This window comes from Labrus mixtus, chromosome 13 (genome assembly GCF_963584025.1).
Source record: "Labrus mixtus chromosome 13, fLabMix1.1, whole genome shotgun sequence".
Classification (NCBI taxonomy): domain Eukaryota; kingdom Metazoa; phylum Chordata; class Actinopteri; order Labriformes; family Labridae; genus Labrus; species Labrus mixtus.
In genome coordinates this window covers 23,059,786-23,083,520 of record NC_083624.1, presented here as the reverse complement: position 1 = coordinate 23,083,520, position 23,735 = coordinate 23,059,786, and the positions used below count along the sequence as shown (strand labels likewise).

Sequence of the window (23,735 nt, the reverse complement as noted above, 5' to 3'; positions counted from 1 at the left end):
ATAGTTTTATCCAGTATTAGTCAGGGTTCATTTATTACAAAAGTCACAAGGATTTGCATTCTTGACACTAAGTTCCGGGCATGTACAATTAAATCATTATTATTACTATTTCTTATTGTAGTAATGTGTCACCAAAGCCAATCTAATAATGAGAAAGCTGCAGAATGTACATTGATGTTATGACTCTTTACAGCCTCCACTGTTAACACTTTGTGACGGTCATGCTTTTGTCTCCTCGGGGATTCAACCTGGCTGCAGCTTGGGGAATGGAGAGGCCCCTTGTAACCTAATCGATCGCCGAGCAGAGAGGCAGACTGGGTCCACACTATGTGATCGGTTTCTCTGTGTCAGACTTCCCAGAATAGCAACTCGGCCGTTTTTTTTTTCTGCTGCTCTGCTGTGGACTGTGGAGGAGATGGAGGAGGAAGTCAGTACAGTGGTGGATTTAACAACTGTTGCTTTTCCTGCTGTTGCTGCTGCTGCTGCTGCGGAACAAAACTAGCTCTCTGTCGGCGCTGCATGGCGCATGTCGGGCTAGAATGAAGTCTATTCCATGCCGAGACATTCAGTCTGGATCAATGTGCAAGTTCATGGGATTACATAAACTCCTACGTGTTTAAGGTAATTAAAAAAGAGAGCGAGAGAAACACATGTGCATGAATCGGTTTCCTGGATCAACTAACCATTCTGTCGCTGCTTCAGCGCAACCATTCAATATTATTCGACATTTATAGAATTGAGACGCTTCAGAGCGGCTGGAGGCGCATGTCTGCGGCAAAGGCAGACAAGGAGCGTCTGTCTGATGAATGGAGAGCCAGACGGGCTCTGCTGTATAGACTGCGGTGATCGGGTAACCTGTTGAATCGAAGCTGTCAGTCAGCTCAATGCCAACACACAGCCGGCAAAAAAAAAAATCACTTAACACGAGAAACGCAGCGCATTGTCACAGTAACAATAGAACAAGCGTGTTTAGGTGATGATAAGCCTAATACCTGTGATGTTTTGTTGTCTGACAGGTCAATTTTATTCTGGGTTCACTGTTGTCATCCAAGTCGAGTTCTCGCATCTGTTATGCTTGTGACATTATTTTTAAATTCGGTCACCTAAAGTCATTTTGCACACGTACAAGGAAGTAGTATCAAAAGTAAATTCAGGAAGGGGTCACATTATTTCAATGTTGGAATAATTCATTGTTCTCATGTTGTCTTGGGAGTAGGGTGGTCCCATGCAGCAGCAGTTGAATGGTACTCGGTATTATTCCCAGCTGTCGTGAATAAAAACGCGCGAGGCTCTTGCCCACCAAACCCCGAGTCTCATCTCCACAAGCAGCGTGTCAACATTTCCTGCCCACGGATTTCCAGTCACTTGCTTGTTGAAAATAGCTTGGCTGCTCCCAGTCGCTATGGCTAATTCCTTAGGAACCGGTGGATCCAGTTTGATCCATCCCTCTCTCTTTCTTTCCATTACCAACTTGTTGAGTCTTCTCTTCCCCCCCCCCCCCCCCCCCTCGGTGTTCCTACTGTAAAGGTGCGTCGTGTTCGCTTTCAGCTAAAACCTTGTGGGACTTTTGAAGAAATGTCTCAAGTTTGAAGCAAGTGCAGCTGCTCGGGACGGTTCCGACGGTATCGGCGTCGTTTTTTGAGAGGGAGGAAAACTCGATGGGACGCGCGCAGAAGAGGTTTTGACGCAAACCAGCAGTCACCTGTAGGACACTGTAGATGCGCTCCTACATAACTTCCCTCTGCTTTTCAGAGCTTGCTCAAAGAAATTGCAAGTTTCTATTTAGGACTAAAATTGAAAAAATACTGTAAAAAGTTGTGTTTTATTTCTGTGGGATACAACTGGACAAACTAGTCCAGTTAATTTTGACTTTTTCGTTTCCTTAAAGGGAGGTGGAGACAACTTAGCACCCCCTACCTCAGTCCTTGACTGAAATCACCGACCCAATTTTGCACAGGGGAGACGCTTTAAGGTAATAATATGAGTCTTTTTTTCTATTATTTTTTCACATTACATCTCGTTTTCCTCTCATGTTTCACTTTAATTTTAGTTAATAAAGTATAGCTACCAGTATCAAACAGAAATAGTAAACTGTGAAGTGGCAGACGCTTCAGAGGGAGTTAAAATCAAGAAGTCACTGTCTTCACAAAATCTTTTTGACATACAGGACGAGAAAACTGAATAAATGATTCCAATTGGCTGTATGATTCAATTCAAATTCACATTTCCACACTGACACTTTTGAGTTGTAGTTTTGATTTGGTATGACAGTTGTCTTCTGTGATCTGACTCAGTATTTAAATGAATATTTCTTATTGAAATTACCTCTTAATTACAGTAATCATAATGAATATGCATTGATTTCATCATTAATGGGGGAAGGGATAAAAAAAGAATTAATTTCAATGTGCTCAAGTGTTAAGGAACGCACAGTGTTTAAAAAAGAGACATGAGTAGAAGTTATATGCTGAATTTTCAGATTTGTATATACCACATTTTTTTTTAAATTCATTTTAAAGTCATATAGCTTTTTGTCTCTGCAGTGAATACACGTATATATTTTTTATTCATTTTCCTGCATGTTTTGCAACAGGAATAGTTTAGCCTGAACAACCAGCAGTGTGATGAAAGTCAAACGCACTACATGTAGAGACTGTGCATATTATAACATTAGTCTGTTTAAGTTAGGAGATGTAGAGAGAACATGAAACTAAAAGTCGAGCGTTCAGCCTTTTAAAATAGTTCATGGGGTTGTTTGCTAAATATATCTGACTACTTCTCTAATATGTAATCAGCACAGAGCAGAGCACATTTAGCTGCCTCTATTATTATTATTGTTCAAACCAACTATTTGTGTGCAGGGCCATGCTGTTTGTAAAAACTCTATTCAAGGTTAGTTTTGAATTGTGACCGTATATTTGTACTTTTTAATTATTATGACAGAGGTAAGGTCTCAGTCTTTCGGAATTAGCAACAAAAAAAGTGAGAAACAGACCGGAGGTGAACGTAGAAGAAAATGCTACAAAACAGAAATGTAAAAGTCACTGACATATCTGTTTTTGTTCCCTACAGTTCTCCCAAAGCATTTGAAATGGAGGCTCCTGATGGCCACCGAGCTAGTAAGTGACTTACACACGGCATACAGTGCACACTAAGCCCTGCTTTTTAAGAGGATTTAATCTGCATCGTAACATTTGTCTGTGCTTGGTCGTACTGATGATGGTGATAGCAATGGTTGATGGTTGCAGGGAAGTGTTATGAAGTGATTGTGTCTTGGATGCTGTTACCTTATTTTGATTTTTACGTCTTTCAACTTTTTGATGCAATGCCGTTCAAAAAAAAGATAAACTTTAGTTTTGCAAACACAACACAATTATCATTTAAAGGGATTTTCCCCAAGTGCAGCTTTTCTTTCTCTTCACATCCTGTTGAACGCAGCAGACGCAGGAGATACATTTTGTGGTCCTCCATTGCTCTTTGCTTGTTTCCTCTGGGCAGGATTCCCCCCCCCCCCCCCCCCCCACCCCGTTGTCTCTTGCTTTGTTTTGAAGATCTGAAAACAGGTAGCATGTTGATTGGTGACATCATTGGAGATTTCAGGTCTCCATTGGGGGTTCTTGCCTAAAAGGAACACTTGGGAGGCGGGGTAAGGGCGGTGGTGGAAGAAGCAATGGAGGCTCTTCATGTGTCGGTCCATCTGTGGGTCGCAATCTGAGGTGATACTTGCTTCCGTTAGTATTAAACATCGGAAAATGATTGCAGAAACAATCATCTTTCCTGAATACAGCAGGTCGAATCGTCACTGCTCTAATATATGTCATCATGTTCATCATATACTGACAAGGCTTTGCTTACTATGAGAGAGAAGTAAACAAACATCGTAACTGTTGTAACCGACAGCCAAACTTTAGAACAGACGTAAACCCACAACTATACTCTCCAACGCTACTAAATCCTAGCGTCTTCACTAACATGCACACTTTACACACCCTTATGCGCACAATCCTTATTTCCTAGAAGCCCCTCTAGCCAATTTGAAATAGAGAGAAAAGTTCAAGCTTATACAATGAAAACGTATTCCAGTGGTTGCTAGTTTGTCTTGTCTTCTATCAATTGTGCTATTTTTTGTATCATTGGATGGAATTCAATTTGCAATGGGTAGCCAGTGATATTTTTATTAATTTCACTGAGTTCTGTAGATGTAACATGCAGGCAGGCAAAACTGAAAGGAAACCAAACCAAATGTTATTTTAGCTTCTTACAGCTAGATTGAAACATCTTTCCTATTATCATGCAGCTCAAAGTCAAAGTTCTCTGTCAATAACGTCAAACATAGAGGTACATTTTGCACTTTAATGTAACATTATCCAAAATTAGTTATAAAACATATTAAGACATGAATGCAAAGTTTCTGACGAGCACGGTAAGGGAACCACATTCATGTTATTCCTTTATGTTTTTGTTAAATGTGAAAAGTTGTCTTGCTACAGGTGGATGATTCTGTAGTTGCATTTTTGCAGGGTCTAACACAAACAAGCACATCTTGTACGTTTCCTGTAAGTTTTTTGATGAAAAATGTTTGAAGTGGTCCTGCTCGAGGCGACTGATTTTGGCAATTTTGCTGGTGTGTGTCTTAATGTGAAGTTAATGTGCATGGATGATATGGGGTTTCTTTGTTTAAACTTGACCTCTTGGTTTGAGTCAAATATGGTAACACTGTTGTTAAGTCCAGTTCATGAGCAGAAAAAATAGTTGATGGGTCCAGAGGATGTTAAACGAATGAACTGATGTTAAAGGTTTAGCTTACACACACATACGACCAACTGTGGACCTGAACATGCCATGAGCAAAACTTATTTTCTTGACATTAAAATAAAAAAAATTAAATAGAAAATGTAACTTTAAGATTTTTAGCCAAAATATAACCTAAAATATGGATTTTAATTGTAATTAGCAAGAGGGGACTCAAAGGCTTGAGCAAATCACAAGTACACACACACACACACACACACACACACACACACACACACACACACACACACACACACACACGTCTTTTTGCTAGCTGTACTGTCCTTACACTGGCTGTTTGGGTCACATAAACATACAGTTTGATAGTGGCCACAGTTGTGCACGGCAGGGTGTAAATGTATGCATGTGTGTGTATGTTCCACGCACAGCGGAAAATAAATGAATTCCAACAGTTGTGTGGGAGAATAATGATGATTCTCATTCACGGAGAAGTTGTGTGTGACTCACAGTAGTAGTATGAGACATAAAGACTGACGGGTATATCATTGTATATGATTGATGATATTCCTGGTTTCGATTCCTGATTGTCTTTTATCTTTGTTTATAACTTACACATGAAGAAAAAGTCATGTAACGTTTTTGAAAGCCCAGAGCGACTTTTGTTATTGATCCGACAAAATGCAGTGTGCGTAAAAGATCTGTATCAGGATTTGAAAAAATCCTCTTGAATTGACTTACTGTCCTTTTGATATCAACACGCATCACACATCATAGTATTACTGTTCCCACAGGGGCTCTCATTGTCATTGCACAGGATGTAACACTCGTGAAACACATCACTTTTAAAAAAAAAAGACGTCATTATATTTTATCACATATGCTATCTTTTTCTCACGTATTTCATTCCACTCTATAATATTTTCTCTTTTACATACACAGTCATGCCTTCTCATATGCTCATGGTCTCATAGATACACACAAATCTTTGACTGTGCTTTCTCGTCGTGCACGTTCTAACTTGGGAGACATTTGACATTTTCAATCTCTGTTCTAAACGCAATTGTTGTTTTATTATTCCTTCCTTTGTATTGGTGGCAAGTATCAAAATCTACCAAACATTTAAAATAATCTCTCCTCTCCTTTCTATACCATAATGGTGTGCAAATGTCCGGCTTTTGAACAAACTTTTTAATGGGGCTAATTGGAGTTCCAGTGGTATTTTGCACAGGTTTTTACCTCATGGACCTCATGAGCTTGGCTGTCTCAGGGTTCTGACATTTTCAAATACAATTTCCCTATAGGAAAGACTGTAAATACACATGGTTTTCCAGGAGCAGGTTCACAATTTTAGCACGTAAGAATAACGTTTCGGCATGTTAAAAAAGACGGCAACTGGTTTACAAAAAGTGATGACACTTCAAACACTCTACTTCACTAAACAACTATTAGTCTACAAAGTTCCCATCATTAAATCAATCCCACTTTCCAAAATGTAGAGGTGATATACATTGTCATCTACCTGGTCAATCAATAAATTGATAATTTTTTGTTTTACATAACACCAAATCACAAAAAAGTTTTCTTATTATGCTTTCAGATAAAGGACTACATAAACTGGTTGTTGGTTGTACATGCGCCATTATAACTTTACTGGAAGCTTATTATGGCATGATGTGGTCGGACTGTTTTTCTAAAAATAAATGCTATGTTGGTATTTTAAAACAGAGTATAGGACACAGCCCCCTCTAGATCGATGTCTAGTTGTTCTAGTCAAGTGACTTAAAAAATGGCGAACACAGAGTCTGTGTTATCTGACTGAAAAGGTTAGACAAATTAAAATGAATTGGCTGCTTGAGTTATTCTTGTACCAGACAAAATACTGCTATTGTAGCCAGTTTCAGAACCACTGATCTTTCAACATAAAAAAAGACATGTCTCATTCCTTCAAATTGCATCACCTAACAATTTCTCCATTTGCTTATTTATCCAAATTCTTTCATCACATGGGGTTTAGTGGTGAAGAGGGCTGTTTCTTTCATCTGAGACCAAACGTTAAAAAAAGACAACATCCATGATTGTTACGCATCATAAAGATTCGGTGATTTGCATTAAAATGCATCACTAGTGCTTCCAATACAAACACTTGTTGTGAATGGATTTTTTGGCACTTTCAGTGTAGGATTGTGTTTGCTTGGTCAGTGGTGTGTGCCTTTGCATGCGCATGTCTGAGTGATATGAATCTCTCTCTCTGGAAGGTTCACGGTTTGACAGGAAAAACCAGCTTCCATACAGAGTGTATCCAGCAAGCCAGAAAGGAGGTTCGTCACTCAGGAAAAGAACCTCATTCAGTTCCTTCCACACCACAAGGTGCTGCTGAGACATTTTCTGTGTTTCTTCTGTGTATTTCATCCATCACAAGGAGGTAGTTGGAGCTCGACCCTGGTTTAATTTAGATCTATTATCATTAAACACTGTTCCAGGACCTGAATACCATTTATAATTACTTGAGCTATCTTTTGAACAACTTGTAAGACAAGAAATTGCAATGACCCTTATTACATTCCTGAGAGGATGACTGTACTTTCGAAACTGTGTGATTATGTGGCGTCACTGATGAAGTCAGCATTTACTACACCTACAAAGTTTCATGCGCTGACATTTGTTCCTTTCCATTTGCCAGCACATAAAAATGATCCAATTTTGAGGTATAACTCAAAATACCTTTCCCCCTCATGAGCCTTGACTGTTCAATGTTCGGATATTACTGTTCATACAAGACTGACTCAGCAAATGCACCAACGCAAAGTAGTCTGGGCAAAGCTAGCATGTTGGGTTTAATACTGAGTATCTCAGGTCCCCGTTTGAGTGTGTAAAAGCAGCCTCTTCATTAGCTGTGCAGATTTATTTGACGATCATCAGCAACAGAGATGCATAACAGAAATGTATGTTCTTTCTTTGATGGCCAGGAATTATCTAATGACCAGGGCAGTATGATAGCTGACTTTTTTATATGATGTGATCCTGAATCAGCACACATTTATTACTTTTTTTAACCTTCTTCTTTTAGTATTTAATCCCAGACAGCCCAAAACGATCAGTTTGTGATTCATACAGCTTAGCCTTGGTGCTGCTAGGCAGCTGTCAGCGTCTGCTACAGTAATGGAAAATCCTTCATGACAAATCTGGGCCACTCCTGTCTCCAGGACAGCAATGCCAAGGGATAGCCAGCGTTGGTTACCTGAGATTTCCTCCAACCCCAGCCGCTGCAACCCGAGCCCAGGCCCAGGGATTGTGTCATGGACAGCGTCTCCCAGTATGCTTCACTCAGTGGGGCCGCCACTACAATGGAACAATACCACTGAAGAGGTTGTCAAACTAAGAGGAGCTGTCACAGCATAAGGAGATCTGACACAGATTTCTCTTTCATGTATGAGGGGTCATTACAGACATATTCAGCTCAAACAAATTATTACATGGCCTGCCTTGTAGCTGTTTCAGGTGTTGCATGTTGTCCATCCCTTTTGATATTAACAGAAACTTCCTTGGCTACAACTATCGCTTCATCCGATTCAAAAGCATGGGGCTGTCCAATCAAATAATAGCTAATTCTTTCCATTGCCATGAGCTAAAGGCTAACCTTTAATTGTGCTGCTGTTGAATGATGGCTCTCTGTGGTTCCTGAGGGATCTGACACCTGGGTCAGCAGGGGTGTTTGCCTGTTGCCACTGTATTGTTCCAGTGACCCTGACAGGGCTAGGGTGTAAGGGGATAAGGGATTGGTTTACTCTCCCTCTGAGTGGACACAGGGCTATCCATAGCAATGTTTCTGTACAGAATGCTGAGAGGATGCAATCGGATCCACATTTGCTGGACATAAGGATCCCATATACAGTGGGTGAATGGAGGCTGTTTAGTTAGTTGCTGACTGGATTCAGTGTGACCATTCATGTCACACATAAGGGGACATTTGAATGTATCATTATTGAGAAGGAAACACAAGGCTACTGTTTGACTTGTGATTTGTTTTGCTGCAAAGAGCATTGTATTCACCACTATTCAAGTAGAATAAAAGAAAATAGATCAATATTTCTGCGGTCAGATATGGAGTGTGTTATATATTTACTTTTTAATTGTGTTTCTGTGCTGGTACACATAGAAGGACTTCAGCATTGCATTGAATTCAATGTCACACCATAATATCTTGTTCAGCACAATGCCGACTGTTCTGTTTCTGTTTGTCTCCCAGGTAACGGCCAATGCTCTCCTGGTAAGGAGAACTCAAGAATGTCGGGAGAAATGTCAACACCTAATGGACAGACACTTCCTCAGGGTCCTAACTCCCCAAGTGGTGAGTGCTCAATCAATACATACAGATATCCTCAGACTGATAGCTACTGTATTACCACCCACGGTTTCTCCTTTAAACAAAATTTATCTCACTAGATCCGTTTTAAATTGACCTAAAATGCAACACTTTCATAATAACTGACCTCCGAGGAAATAATGGTGACTTTTCCTCCCCCCAAAAAAGCTGAAGGGCTTTTATTGTTAGATATATTTTATGTAAAGATTGGGTTAGTTGCTAAACCAGCTTCCTGCCATCTATGAGAAATGCTTTGTGAGACTGAGGGGCAAGGGGCTAAGCACATTACATGAAAGCACTTTCAAATGCAGTCCAAATATCAAACAAGCAATGAGTTTACAAAGAATTGATTTCACGAAAAGGTAATGGAGGATGATGTGAGTAACAGAAGGTTCCATTATGCATGCAAAATATGAGAAAAATATCTGATGTTTGATAACGTTTGATATTTCAATCACCATATGAAGTTTGATAAATACATAAAAAATCCAGTACCCAAAGTCATTCACAAATAATTTCACCGCTAAATATTCTGAGGGTAGCTAATAGTCTAATAATAATAGGCTAATTTCTAAAATCTCCTGTGAGGATGTCATGTCAGGAATATGGAAAAGACATTTACACTGATGGCAATTTATGACCTACCAAGACAATCAGAAGACATTTCACACAGCAAAGATCTTGATCAAGGTCACTCGCAGTGGTTAGTTTGTACGCTTCATGTACTGAGGCTACAGTCCACAAAGCAGTCAGTGGATTCAGATCCAACTTGTGGCTACTTTGTGGCATGTCATTCCCCACTCTCTCTCCCCGATTTTCGACTTTATCCACTGTCCTGTCCCAAATAGCCTAAAAATAAATATTAGAAATAAGATCTTGAGCAGAGAAACATTGAACTGTTTATTTAACATTTATTTTCAGGCTTTTGTATGCCTTTATTTTAGAGACAGGACAGTGGATAGAGTCAGAAACTGAGGAGAGATAGAGCAGGGAAAATACATGCTGGAAAGGAGCCACTGGTCAGATTAAAACCTGGGCCATCCTCCTCAAGGACTATAGCCTCCACACATGCATTAAAGGAGCACACCAACCACCTGGCCACTGGCATCCTTACTTTTAACTGTGGACCGCTTTGTCCACAGGGGGCGCCAAGATCGTCACAGAAAGAAAGCTCCTTACTGGAGCTTTAACGTTCATTTGACTGAATCAAAATGTAATTTCAACCAGGGCTCCTTAAATGTGTGAATGCTGAGTGAGAAAGTATTGATTGTTCACATTAAAAAAACATATTTATTGGTTTTATGAATTTTGACTTTTACTTTGAATACTCATATCGCGACCGTGGTGAAAATGCCATTAAATGTGCCGCCATGAGTTGCCCTTTGGAAAGGATTTTGTACATAAAGGCCATATTGCAACTCTTTCTCAGAAGTGTTGCGTGGTTCCTCCTCTCAGCCCTTTTAACCTGATGCCTCAGATTATCTTAAGCAATGTCACTGTGAAGTGGCAAAGTGAGAGAAGGGGGAACTAAGAGAGACGAGGGAGAAAAAGAGAAGCCCGTCTCCCACAGGTTTTGAGAGACAGGTAGGCAGGCGGGGTGAGGGTGTTCACAGGGAGATACTCTTCACCGATAAGAGCTGTTGTCATTCTGGAAGTTACCCAACATGGGTTTGCTATTTGAGTGTTGGTTACAAAAGAACGGCTGCACCACACCATCTGAATGAAACTCCCAGGCCTAAACACAAACTGTACAGCAGTTGTCTTGGTAATGTGCACTGTGTCTTGTGATAAAAGGTAGAGGAGTAGAATTACATCCTTCGGGCATAAAGTGACAGTCTTGGTAGCGATTGTGACAGAATATTTTCTTTATAATGGAGTGGTGCTGTTGGTCAACCTCTTCATCAAAAGGGATCTTTCACCCTGATGTTAAATTGGTTATAAAAACAGATTGCAGACTAAACTGCGGTGAATCCAGAGGAGGTGAATATAACAAAACTGTATCTTGAGAGACAGATGTAAAGATGCTGGAGCTGAATAGCAAGGACGTTCAGGTCTGCTCTGTGTTGCCAGGATACAGCTGACGAAGACAAGGCTCAACTGCATTGTGGGTATTGGGATAAGTGCTTCTTCTCTACAAATTGTGGCATGGGAAACATACTGTACAGCATCTGTCTAAAGAATCTGGTTGGTTGGAAATGATACCTGAATTTCTAAATTTATTTTACAAGCCTGTGAGTGTTAAGTGCAAGCAGTTCCAAAGGCCTGAGGGGACGCTTGATGGATGCATTCACATGGGAGGCTTTGGTCAAACAATTCTCATATGCTCACTCTGTGATTATTACCACTTAATTCCCTAAACTGGATCGTCAGTAAGGGTAGCCTGGAAGGTGTCCAGACTTTTTTCCCCAAGATATCTAAATCCCCTTTTACATCAATTTTAACCCATTAACAAGCCCAAGAGTTGTAAGTGTAAGCAGTCCCACATGCAGGATTATAACCCTGAGTGATTCTTGCAAAATCCGGTTCTGCTCAAGTGGAGGAAGTTACTCCAAGGTGAAGAATCACAGGTTGGTCTTCAAGGGTTGTATAATAAAAAAAAAAAAATTAAATTCAAGCAACATAGGCAGTGTATCCCCATGAAAGCCTGCTAATGCAGTTAATAATGGTGAATACAATGGAAACACCAGTTTGTCATAATGTTTTCTGCTAAATCACAACCTGCATTGTGTTAATGGTTAAATCAAGTTGTAGTATTTGTGTAAAAATGGCGGAAAATGGTACAACTACCTAAACTGTTTGGCTGAATTGTCTGAAACACAGTTGAACATTTGAGAATTATGTTGACTATTGTGGAACAAATGACTCCAGCTGACTGTTGGTCTGTTGCATATGTATTTCTATCCTCTTGATTTATATGTGTATGCTAGTTGTGTGATACTAGATGATAATTAGAGTGTCTAATTGCTGCTGACTGTCAGCTAGAGACTGCAGGTGGGGAATACTTTCCTGCCACTACCACACACACACACACACACACACACACACACACACACACACACAAACGCCCACGCTCACAAACAATTATACAATCCCTCACCCTTGTCATCCAGCCGGTCTCCCATTGCCTGTCATGTGTTCTAAGCTACAGGGCCTCTGACACTCCCTTTCTCCCCAGGGACAGCCAGGAACCAGACCAGCCTGTTTCTCTTTCTCTCCCTCTCTCTCTCATGCGTCAGTCCATCCCAATGCTGTCTCTGAGTTACTGGGAGTTAATAGCATGCCCCCCTCTACTGGAGTTGTTCTGATATCAATACTATTATTAAGTTTGCCTCTGACACAGCCTGAAATCATTTAGGACTATCAGCTAATATGATAACATATGCACCAATACAATACTGTAATATATTAGCCTTGCAAAAAATTAAGTTGTTACACCGGAAAACCAATTATCTCTATCGCTGCAAATAGTTACCTACACAACAAGTTGCATTGTTTGCTACCATGGATGTTTGATGGCTGCCACTTGACACTACAGATTTAGAAGAGGGAAGAGTTTATGCCAGTGAATTTATCACTTGAAAATTAGCAAACAATGACAGTTTAATGGGTTGAACTAATATTGCCAAAATAGAAAGCATTATAGTCCCTCAATTTTTTAAACAGTAGTATTTTTAATAATTTGAATATAGTGGAATTGATCCAGGACTCAGTATCACCACAATGTTTAAAGGTATCAGAAAAAAAAAATGGTATGGGAACTCTACCCTCACATGCCCCTTAATGAAACATAATTTTGCACAGCTTTCCCCTAACCTTAACCCTAACCTATAAGCATTGCATATCAACTCATTTGACCTCCTGCCAACCCAGTTTATCGTCTTCTAACAAAGTTGATCTCAGGTCTTTACAACTCATTTCTACTACTGAGGCTTTCAGGCCTCCAACCCTAACCTTTCATCCATCTTATCAAAACCTGAATCACTGGTAGTCCCAGGCTATTTAAATATAATCCACTTATAGTTGCTGTAATGTTTCTTTAACATAAGTTTCCCTTGAAAACCACCGTACTTAGAATTTGACATTCTAAACTGTGCATCTAATGGTTGCTGTTGTTTGTGTTTTACAGAAGTGACAATTAAGCAAGAGGAAGACACAGCGGAGGAGGCTGACAACAGAAGCCCAGCACTTGAAGAAATAGGCCAAACAGGGGAGGAAGGAGACACATTGGAGGAGTCCATGACTGACAGCCCGAACAATCTACAGGATGGATTATCTGAATCAAATGTGTCAGCGGATTCAGGAAGTCGACAACCAAACGGTACTGATGGGTATTATTCCAGATGCCATTAAAAGCATGTTAAGCTTTAAGAAACGATCGGCTATAACTACTTCATTTCTTTTTCACGGACACCCTTTGGGCTTTCATAATCCACACAGGATATTTTGTTTTTATTTTGTATTTAATCAGGGAGGTATGTTATGTTTGTTGTTTTTTCCCATCTTAAGAGTGACTCAGAGATCATTTGTTTTCCTCGAGAGTGGGTGTGGAGTTCTTTCAGGGTTTATTCTTGTTTTTTTTTTTTGTCCAAGACAATAGCTCAGACCTGGAATTATTATCAGGGAAAAAATATCTTTGGAATCCCCCGCAACCTGTTCCAACTGACGCCATGAGTGCGCTGGCTGTCACAGCGTTAGGATCATATTTCTCTTTTCCAACTGGCTTAAGATCAAAAGATTTACCTTTAGAAGAGAAGACAGCAGTTATTAAAGCCTTTACAATCAGGTGTGTGTTCTGAACTGTCTGGGTTTAGATAATGTAAAATCCATCAGTTACTTTGTGCAAGAAGATGGACACACGTACCGGTGCTTAATTATGGGAACATATGTAAGATACAGTTTAGGAACTACTTTATTGGACAGTGTAGATCCTTAGTTCTCTATGTGTTATAAAATAACTCAGCAGTATACAAACTAGGGATGTGCACCATTACTTGACTAAACGTTTAAACCCTAGCCAATTTGCAGCAGGATTAATAGCCACTGAAACTATTTATTCATATTTTTGTTAATGTAGGCCCACAATGCTGGTTGAATGTGTCTAAGCTGTAACATAGCCACATGGTAACATAGTGACATAACATGGCTGCAGCTCAGGTTAATGTGCCTGCAGCTCTGTCCACTTTACAACCTGTCTGTAAACTAGCACTGTGGACAATTGGCATCTTGTTGCAGCAGCTCAGGTAAACTGTCATAGAACCACTGAACTAGCAATGAATAACCACATTCAAAACAGGCATGTGGACGTCAACCTCCAAGGAGGATGGACGGCTGGTGGTGATGGCGTATAGCCTATGTGAGAAAAACAATTTGACATTATTTGGCAGAGCAATGCAAGTTGCAAAGTGCCACACATTTTAAGATTGTAATGAACTGTTTCAAATGGCAATTAAATAGGCTACATGCAATGTGGTTTGGGCAGTGTTTAGCCATGTTTAACTGGGTTATAATTTGGCTGATTTCTTGGTATTTTCTAAAGGAACATCTTTACAAACTATGTCTTTGAAATTACGCAAACATGGGGAAATCTTTCGAGTTCAATTTGGAGAGTAATAGCTTGAGTCAGGCCAGCATCTCAATACACACTGTGCCAAGGGGGGGATCAACATGTATGTGCTTTTACTACAAATGGGGATGCTGTCTAAAATACGAAAAATATTACTGAGGTAATTATCATCCAGCCCAAAGATGAGTTTTACCTGGGTGTCACAACCACGTAAATTTACAGTCAATCGGCCCATATTTATTTATTTTCAGAGTATTTTGGAGTATATTTACTCAGTTGAATTTAAAACAGTCTATTCAAAGTTACACTAGATTTCAATTAAGTTTGACACAAAGCCATTGATTTTAGTTAACTATTTAAAGAAAAAGTTGATGTAGTCATAAGTCATGTTAGGACTATATACAGTTTTATTTCTATGATATAAAGGTATATGAAGGTATCTGTTCTTAGTGCTTCTTGCACACGGGGAGACAAACTGTGTTGTCAGTGACAGAAACGTAAAAATGGTCTTGAGGGTTGTTGATGCTTTCTAAAAACATCTTCCACCATGAGTGTGGTATTGACTTCCTGTGTCTGCCTCTATCAGGTGACAGGCCGTTCCAGTGCAACCAGTGTGGTGTCTCGTTCACCCAAAAGGGAAACCTGCTGCGACATATCAAGCTGCACACAGGCGAAAAACCCTTCAAATGCCCTTTTTGCAGCTATGCCTGCCGGCGGCGTGATGCTCTAACTGGTCATCTGCGCACTCATGCTGGTAAGACTCCACATCAACCTTCTTACTTCCTTTTTTTACACATGCACTCATGCATCATTTTTTTAAACGCCTGATTAGGTTATGCTCATAGTCAACCCCAGAATTAAATAGAGTTTTAAATTTAAAGCTCCTGTTCAGAGTTTTTAGCTGGTTGTGAAACAAACTGAAATGGATACTGATGCCTCTATATGACCTACAAAAGCAAACAAGAACTTCAGGAAGAAGTTCCATGATTTCTATATTGTTATTTTAATGCCTAAAGCCACTGCCAGGGGGTAGGTTTCAGATCAAGTGATTAGCAACACACAGAACTTTTTACTTTTCTATGGCAAAGATCTCAATGAGTGATACATTTCACTGTTACTAGAAAGCAGGATGGTATTTATTGTCGGCAAACACTACTTAACATATATAAGATGTACTGCTTTATCCTAAGGGGGGTCCAAAATCAACTCTGGAGCTTTAAGAAATATCCCTGTTTCATTTTTTCTTCCTGCTTGTGTGTTTGTCTTACATGGTCAAACCCCTTCCACTTCACTCCATGTCAGTACTCGATCATGCTTGTTGGCCTCTGACACAAAGAAGGAGCCTTGAATTACGTTTTCTTTCCAAAATAAGATGTGATCTTAAGACAAAAATGTACCCTCAGAAAGACAAACTCACACATATCACCATTTTATGAAAAGCTTGAGCCATGTTTAAAATAAGTTTATGAAAAAAATTCAAAACGACAATCTACAGGGTTTTTTTAGGTATCTTTAATATTTGAGCTGAGCACAGTTTTTGGGAACTAGTTAACTACAGCAGCCACAGTAGCCATGTGACCTGTATGCCCACTCCTCTGGCTGTTGAAACCACATCCTACATACTCCTATTGAACGGAGTGTGCTGTATGTCAGGCGTCATCAAATACATTTGAACAAGGGCCAGCTTTTTTCTTGACAGGCACTGTCTAAATGACTAAAACATATTACATTCTCAATTGTGTTGGGGTTGCTTCAATAGATAGGAGTAAAAAGATGCCCTATACACAATAACTTGTTTTTTCCTCCTTACATTTTTCTGAATATAATTATATTCTGGGGGTCAGGCGGAAAACTTCGGAGGGGCAGATTTGGCCACCAGTTTTTTGGTCACTGCTGTATGCACTGCGTACTACGTTGGACAGTAGTATGAAGTATGACTGTCAGTTGGTGGTTTTTTTGCAGTAAACCAGGCCCGGCTAAGCTGGTTTCTGGCCTTTGGAATGCAGAAGTAAACAACACCCCTAGCTGACGGCAAACACCACGACAGTGACACATCCACTTACGGTCTGAAATCGGTGAAAAGTGATTTATTTTGATTTGCATGTTTTTGAGAATGAAAACGAGAATTAGTGGTATCTTTGTGTGGTTTGGTCGGATTGGGATTAGCTCCCCGGTTATGATAACCGTTGCTGTCGGTCAGTTCAGACTCTGACCTGTGCTTTGCATTGTGGGAAACAGTACGCAGTGATGACTGGTCTGATGCAAACTGTGAATTTTGTCCGAATTAGCACGACGTCTGGGTATTTTTGGCATACTGCGGCTCTTGCATTTGTTCGCATACTGCATACTGCATGTCCAAATGAGTACATACCACTAGTATAGTAGGCAGTTTCAAAAACAGCCTCTGTCTCATATTCTTTCTTGATAGAAACACTGATAAAAACAGCACTGCGAGTGCTTTGTGGTTTAGTACCAAGGACAAGCTGTTCCATAGTTGCTACTGTCGCTAAGGAGGAAACTATCTGTCTGTTGAGAGACACATGGGGAGAGCTGGCTGTCTCTCTCAACTGTAACCCACTTTCCTATCAGAGTGCTCTCCTCTCGTGTGCGCTTTGAATCAAGGTCAGACAATACTGTCATTTCTGCCTTAAATACCCCCACAAGGGTTACTCATACACTATTCTCTTTTTTAGATAGAGGTAAAGTGTGCTTTTTGGAATCCGCCTGCCTGTCTGTAATCTCGGTTTCACTTTTTTACGCTGTTATTTCTTTATTGTATTTTTTTTCACTCTACTTTGTCGTGAAATTATTTTATATGCAGGAAATCAGTACTCTGTGTTTTCAGGGGCTCTGAAACTAGTGTGGTGCTCTTCGACGAAGAACAGGTGTAACCAAAAGGTGGTTAATAACCATTAAAGAAAGAGGCCAGGAGAGGGGGAAATATAAAACAAGCCAGGTAAATAGAAAGGTGAGGTAAATGTCAAATGTCAAATGTTGAAAGATGACATTATCTGATTGATTAGAGGAAGAATAATGCAGTAAAGGCAACATGTGCGAGGCCAAGAATTTCATATTCTTTCATGAAAAACTGTTAAATTGAACAGGTTCCTTTTTTTTTACTAGCCAAATGTGACCATTCAAGTGAATCTTAGCGCCGAGTGTTGATCATTTGCATGTATATGAATAGCAGCTGAAAGGTGGATTCATCGGGTCTATCCAACATCTGCACAAGGCTGTGTGTGGGCGGTTGTATAAATATGAGAAAAGTAATAAAGTCTGTGTAGTGACTGTGGGTGAGAAAGTGTGTAGATGTGAGTTATTAAGAACAAGAGAGTGCTTATTGATCGACTAATGCCAAATGCTCTGTTTCCAGTGTATCTGGAAATCTGGAATTAAGTCATCTTTCTACCCAAATTAATATCACTGCCATGACCCTGCAGATACACTCACACATGCTTTGATTTACTGAAACCACTTTTTGGTGTGTATACTAGGAAACAAATGATAATGAAGCTCAGTTTTATGTTCTGCTGATAGAATGTCATTTAGAGACCACAGCAACACTGAATGATGGATACAGCAGCAAACTTATTACCATTGTTCAGTGCACATGATTCACTGTTAACAAGTTCCTATCTATGCAAAGTGACCATGCAAACAAGTAAAACATACTGTCACTGCCATGTAACACTACAGCAAAGGGAATATTCACTTGTGTTTCAGAAGAACACATAAGAGAAAAAGTACTTCTGATCAGTGTGAACTGTAACCTATGAGCGTATGTGCATGTGTGTGTGTGTGTGTGTGTGTGTGCATGGATGTGTGTAACAGCCTCTGTGCATCAGACTGAAACGTGTTTGGTTTCTCTGATCTCACAGTGTTGATCACAGGATCATCTGCACACATCTTCCTCCCCTGAAAGCTGTCACCGTTATAGCCATTAATGTCTTACTACATCACTCTGCTAATGCTGTTGTCTGGGTCACATAGGTGGGCTTATGCGGCCTCCAGTTTACTCGCCGAGTCCCTTTATGAGTCATTACATTCGTTTTTTCATAATACTCTGTCAGACCTATTTCCCCACCATGGCCTTGCTGAGTAGTGTTTTCAATTTAAATAATGCGGTATGTTTCAATTACATTTCAAGCCCTTTTTAAATCAGCTCATTTAGGTTCATTGTTCAAAAGTGATGACACAAGAGAGCTTAACAAATAGTAGATTTTATCAGACACAACAGTCACAAGTTAATGAAACTTGCTCAGTTTTTTTTGCGAAATTTGATGTGAAACTTGTTCACCATTTAATGCATTTGTTTATTTAGTTTAACCCATTCATCTGGTGATTAACTGCTCCTGCAAACTACAGTATACTGTATGGGTGGAAATAATAGAGGCGCTAATGGCCTTTTCAAATATAAATGTGAAGGATATGTCTTCATTTTTCCACTTGTTGGGGTAGGAAGGAATGAAATGGAGAACAAATGGCACAATGAATCACAGTACACCTCCACACCTCCACAACAGTTAAACATCGGAGTTGGTTTCCTACCACCACCTCCATGTAACACTAGTAGTGGAACAGCCATGATATCAGAGGCTGGTTTTGTTTCTACTTCTTACTCTTCACAGGATTTACTACTACTACACACTGTAGCAGGTTTCATTATCGCATTTGAGGCTAGAGGCTGCAGAACTTTAATTTTTTTGCAAGTCAACAGTCATGTGATGATAGTCTAGTTGATGTCGACTAGTAGCTTATGAAAGTTATCAATAAAACCAAAACCGAAGGGATCCAGCCAAAACATTTATTTGCAAAACGTAATGCTTATGCTGCTGAAAGCAGACAGTTAACATAGAAAGAAACAGCAGGTTGCAACAGCTGCAATAACGTATGCAACAAAACATGTGGGCTACAACCCCCATGTAAGTGAATGCAAAGAAAAAAAAGTCACACAAAGGAAAGAAAAGAACTCAGGGAAACAAAGCACTTTTTCATACTCACTGTCATAGTCCTGCTCAATCAGTCTTTTAGATTGTCGATTGCGAAAACTAACATCTGGCATAAAGCATCATCACACAGCTTTCAAGTCGACTAGTCGACAAGTCTGTGCAACCCCTATGAGACACTACCCACTCTTTCTGTCTGTACAGCAGTGAATGAAATGAATATGCTCTAATGTAATGTCTTTTAATTTTTAGTTGGCAAACCACACAAGTGCAACTACTGTGGCCGGAGCTACAAACAACGCACTTCTCTGGAGGAACATAAAGAGCGCTGCCATAGTTACCTACAGGGCATCAGTTTGGATCCGACGGCCAACACTGGCCCTTACACAGGTGAATAGTTCAACTGAAACCAGGAAAATTGTGACGTGTGTTATTATTAATGGTGTACATTTTTGGGGTAGAAAAACACTGCATAAGAGTGGTGGGAGAACATTAGTCTTTAATGTGGGGAGGATGGTTATTAAGACAAAATGCTTACATAAAACAGATTTTTTTCTGTCAATTTATTCTTTTTTTACTCTATTTTTTTATCGTTTTTGCTTTTTCAATCAGTGTAGAAAATCTTTGTCCTTCTCTTCTATTCTTTTTTTTTATTCATGTTTAATAAAGTTATACCTTTAAATTAGTCAAAGATCAGTGTTTGATATTATTTCAGGAATTTTTACTTTTTAGGTTGGAGAAACGGAGGTTATGGATTAATTTTCAACTTGTTATTTTTTTATATACCAAGTAAAGCAATACAGTATGCTCCATTTATTTTCCAATGTGTGGGAGTTGCTCTTTTCAACAATCTGTCGGTAGCTGCATTCCTGCACTTTCTAAACCCATTGCCTTCTTCTTTCTTTCAGGTGAGGGTCCTAAAGAGCCGAGGCCCATGGCAGAGGCCAACAGCGTTGGTAACTTTGATCGACCGCCTGTTATTGAGAGGCTGCAAAACAATGTGGGCAAAAGAAAGAGCACCACACCTCAGAAATTTGTGGGTGGGTATTTCAATATTTTCAACTTTTTTTTACACTATTTGCATCAGTGTCCACTTGGTATAGCATTTTTGATCTTTATAGTATTCAAGGATTTTATGTCTCTGAAGCTGATGTCGTGGTTGATTTTAATCTGTTTGTAGTGTTCTGCAATGATGGAATGGCATGCAAGTCACATTCGTTGTTTTGTGTGTAAAACCTCAAATTGAGTTCAACTCATTCAGTATTGGTGTTGATTTACATGATCAAGGTTAAAAAAATAATAATAATACTTGACACTGGAACGTTTGGAAAGAACCCTTGCTAAGATTGCATTACCTTTTGCTTCTGACTCTAAATTTGGTTTTATTTGCCACACTATTAGAAAAAAAAAAGATGTTGAACAAGCTAGAGCGAGTGGTTGACTGTAAGCAAGGAAATGTTTTTGACTTTGTGGTTAGGTACACCTGTAACGCTGCCATTGCTCTTATTGAGAGAAAACATCTCACCGCATCCCTGTTCTGGAGGGGTTAAACAGTGCAGTAGTAGATGGATGGGGCTTTCCACTGTATTAGACTCGTGCAAGAAGAACGTAATGTACAAAATATGAAAAACAAGCCCCAAATATTAGCAAAATACCTTTGACAGGCTAGAAAGAGTAATGTGTGAAGTCAAGCCAAGCTCACATCTGTGCTTTTGTTTTTTTCATTTCCAGCAAAAAAGCACGGCAGTTTCCTTCCACCCAGCTGTTGATTGATACTTTTTTGTTCTGTGTCTTTTGAAAACCATTTTATCATGTTAAATCAATCAATTCCATCAATTTATAGTGCTTTTTTTCTGCAGGTGAAAAAATGGTACGCTACAGCTACCCTGAACTAGGCTATGAGATGGGTCTTAAGTACGAGAAGCAAGCTGAACTGATGCCGCCCCATATGATGGACCAAGCCATCAGCAACGCCATGACATATCTGGGATCAGATGCCCATCGGCCCATGCTACACCATCCTCTTTCTATGGCAGATATGGTGCCCATGGTCAACCCTCTCTTCCATCATATCCTTCCCATCGGTCAACGATCAGAGCGTCCAGGAAACTGTGAAACGCTTCCACCCCAGCCCCACGACTTCCCCAGCCTTCCTACCACTAATGGCCCAACTGCTTTAACGAGACAGGGTAAGCCAAACCATCCAGGGCAAGACGAATCTCCTAACAACAGTGGACTTGACTCTGCTGACTCAGCTCGCAGCAGCCCTCAAGAAAGGCATGGCTATCATGGGGCACCTCAAGGCGTCAGGTCTCGAGCCAGTCCAGCAGTCGTTTATCCAGGTGAGCGGGTGGCGGAAGCATCATCCAGAAGCGGGGCAGGGATTGGGCCTAGGATAATGCGAATGCCTGCAGAGAAGCCTATTGGACAGGAAGGAGTGCGGGTGTTCGGACGCGAAGGCCAGGAGTTGCGAGCCTTCCAATGCGAGCACTGTCGGGTGCTCTTCCTTGATCATGTCATGTACACCATCCACATGGGTTGCCATGGATACAGAGATCCTTTAGAGTGCAACATCTGTGGTCACCGCAGCAAAGACCGCTATGAGTTCTCCTCCCACATAGTCCGAGGTGAACACACCTTCCACTAAGAGGATGGAATGGATTTCAGGGAAGGGCAAAGAAGAGAAGGGGAAATAGCCTGAGCTACATCCTTGTACCCCAGACCTCTAAAAACTGCACAGTTGAATGGCACTGTTTGAAAAGTGTAGCACAATCATAGCATAGACTACTTTTTAAGCTACTTTGTTGTGAATCTGAATCATATGAAGGTACGGGCCAAAGACGCATTTTTTACGTATTTAATTAAGAATAATGCAGAAGCAGGAAGGTAAGTTTTGTTTTCCTCTAAAATGTTCTTGAAATGTACACCAGAGCAGCTGTCAGACGACTTTTACTGGTTGTCATTTGAGTCCTCTTCACAAATGTCTACTTTTGTGCTTGTTCTGTCATCATTCTTTCCTACAATGTTTTTTTTTTTTTTTTTTTTTTAAACTTAAAATGAATTCGTAGATATGAAAATATGTTTATGTTTCTGCCTTGTGGGCCCAATGCAGTAGATGAAGTTTGACATGTTTTCATTCAATCAGACAGAATGCAATGATTAACACTGATGCCAGTAGTGAAGACTTCAGGTATTCACAAATGTTTTTTTTTTTTGTTGAAATTGAACCATTTTGGAATCTTTCATGGAAAAAAAAAAAAAAAAAAAAAATATGAAACTGGCCCAACAACCATGGCACATGATTTAGTATCCGTGTTGGTTGTGTCATTGCTGTGGCTCATAATTTTCGTTTGAACAATGGTGTGAAATTATATGGTCATTTGATACAGTGTTTGAACTGTGATTTGGTTTCCATTCGGACTTGGACTTCGCATTGCTGTTGCATTGTTGGGTTGTCAAATTGTGTCTATCTGCAGATTGAAAATGTTCAGTCTTACCATCATATAGGAGCTTTAGTTCTGCATTAGTTTTACCTTGTCTAACTGCATAATTTGAAATATTTAGCATACAAACATTAATGAAAAGATTGTGGTAATAAACATAAAAAATAGAAAGGGAAGAAAACTGACTCTGTATCCCCACTAATAGATACATCAAATACAATTTCTGAGACTTAAATTCCTGTAGTCTTTAAATATAAGTAAAGATAACTTAAATGCCACGATCAAAAATACAGTGACGTTCAATTGCAATTAGCTAATAAATGATGATGAGATTAACAAAAAGCAAAAACTAGATCACAGTTGGACATTACTGTTTGTAGCTCAATAACATTATGGCTTTAATGACTGTTATTTCCTATTCTCAGAAAATCACGATATTACTTATGAAAATTGCATTTATATTAATTTCTGTTTGTTGCTGGAGTTTAAGTCGAGGTTAGCCGAAAAGCTAATGCTAACTCGGTGGAAAAGCTACATAGCTAGCTAATGGCAGACAACTACCTCTTTACGACTAGTTAGTGGCATTTTTCTGATGTGATAGCCTTCATCATTTAACCGTTACGGGTATTTTATTGTAGCTTACAAAATTGTTTTTATATATATATATA

The 23,735-nt window shown here is 39.7% G+C and overlaps 1 protein-coding gene across 4 annotated transcripts; it reads left to right on the top strand.

Annotated features, from left to right (window-relative positions):
* The first annotated feature begins 187 nt into the window (after positions 1-187).
* Positions 188-23,735, top strand: ikzf2 (IKAROS family zinc finger 2). Of its 4 annotated transcripts, none has more exons than XM_061054221.1 (9): positions 188-621; positions 1,889-1,972; positions 3,073-3,119; positions 8,999-9,100; positions 13,242-13,433; positions 15,265-15,432; positions 19,877-20,014; positions 20,533-20,664; positions 21,484-23,735. In XM_061054221.1, exons 3-9 carry the CDS (start codon positions 3,092-3,094, stop codon positions 22,269-22,271), a joined length of 1,548 nt encoding a protein of 515 aa, XP_060910204.1. In that variant the 5' UTR covers positions 188-621; positions 1,889-1,972; positions 3,073-3,091; the 3' UTR covers positions 22,272-23,735. The 4 variants fall into 4 exon arrangements, with proteins under 4 accessions (XP_060910204.1, XP_060910206.1, XP_060910207.1 ...); XM_061054222.1 differs by lacking the exon at positions 188-621 and adding an exon at positions 847-1,704; XM_061054223.1 differs by lacking the exon at positions 1,889-1,972.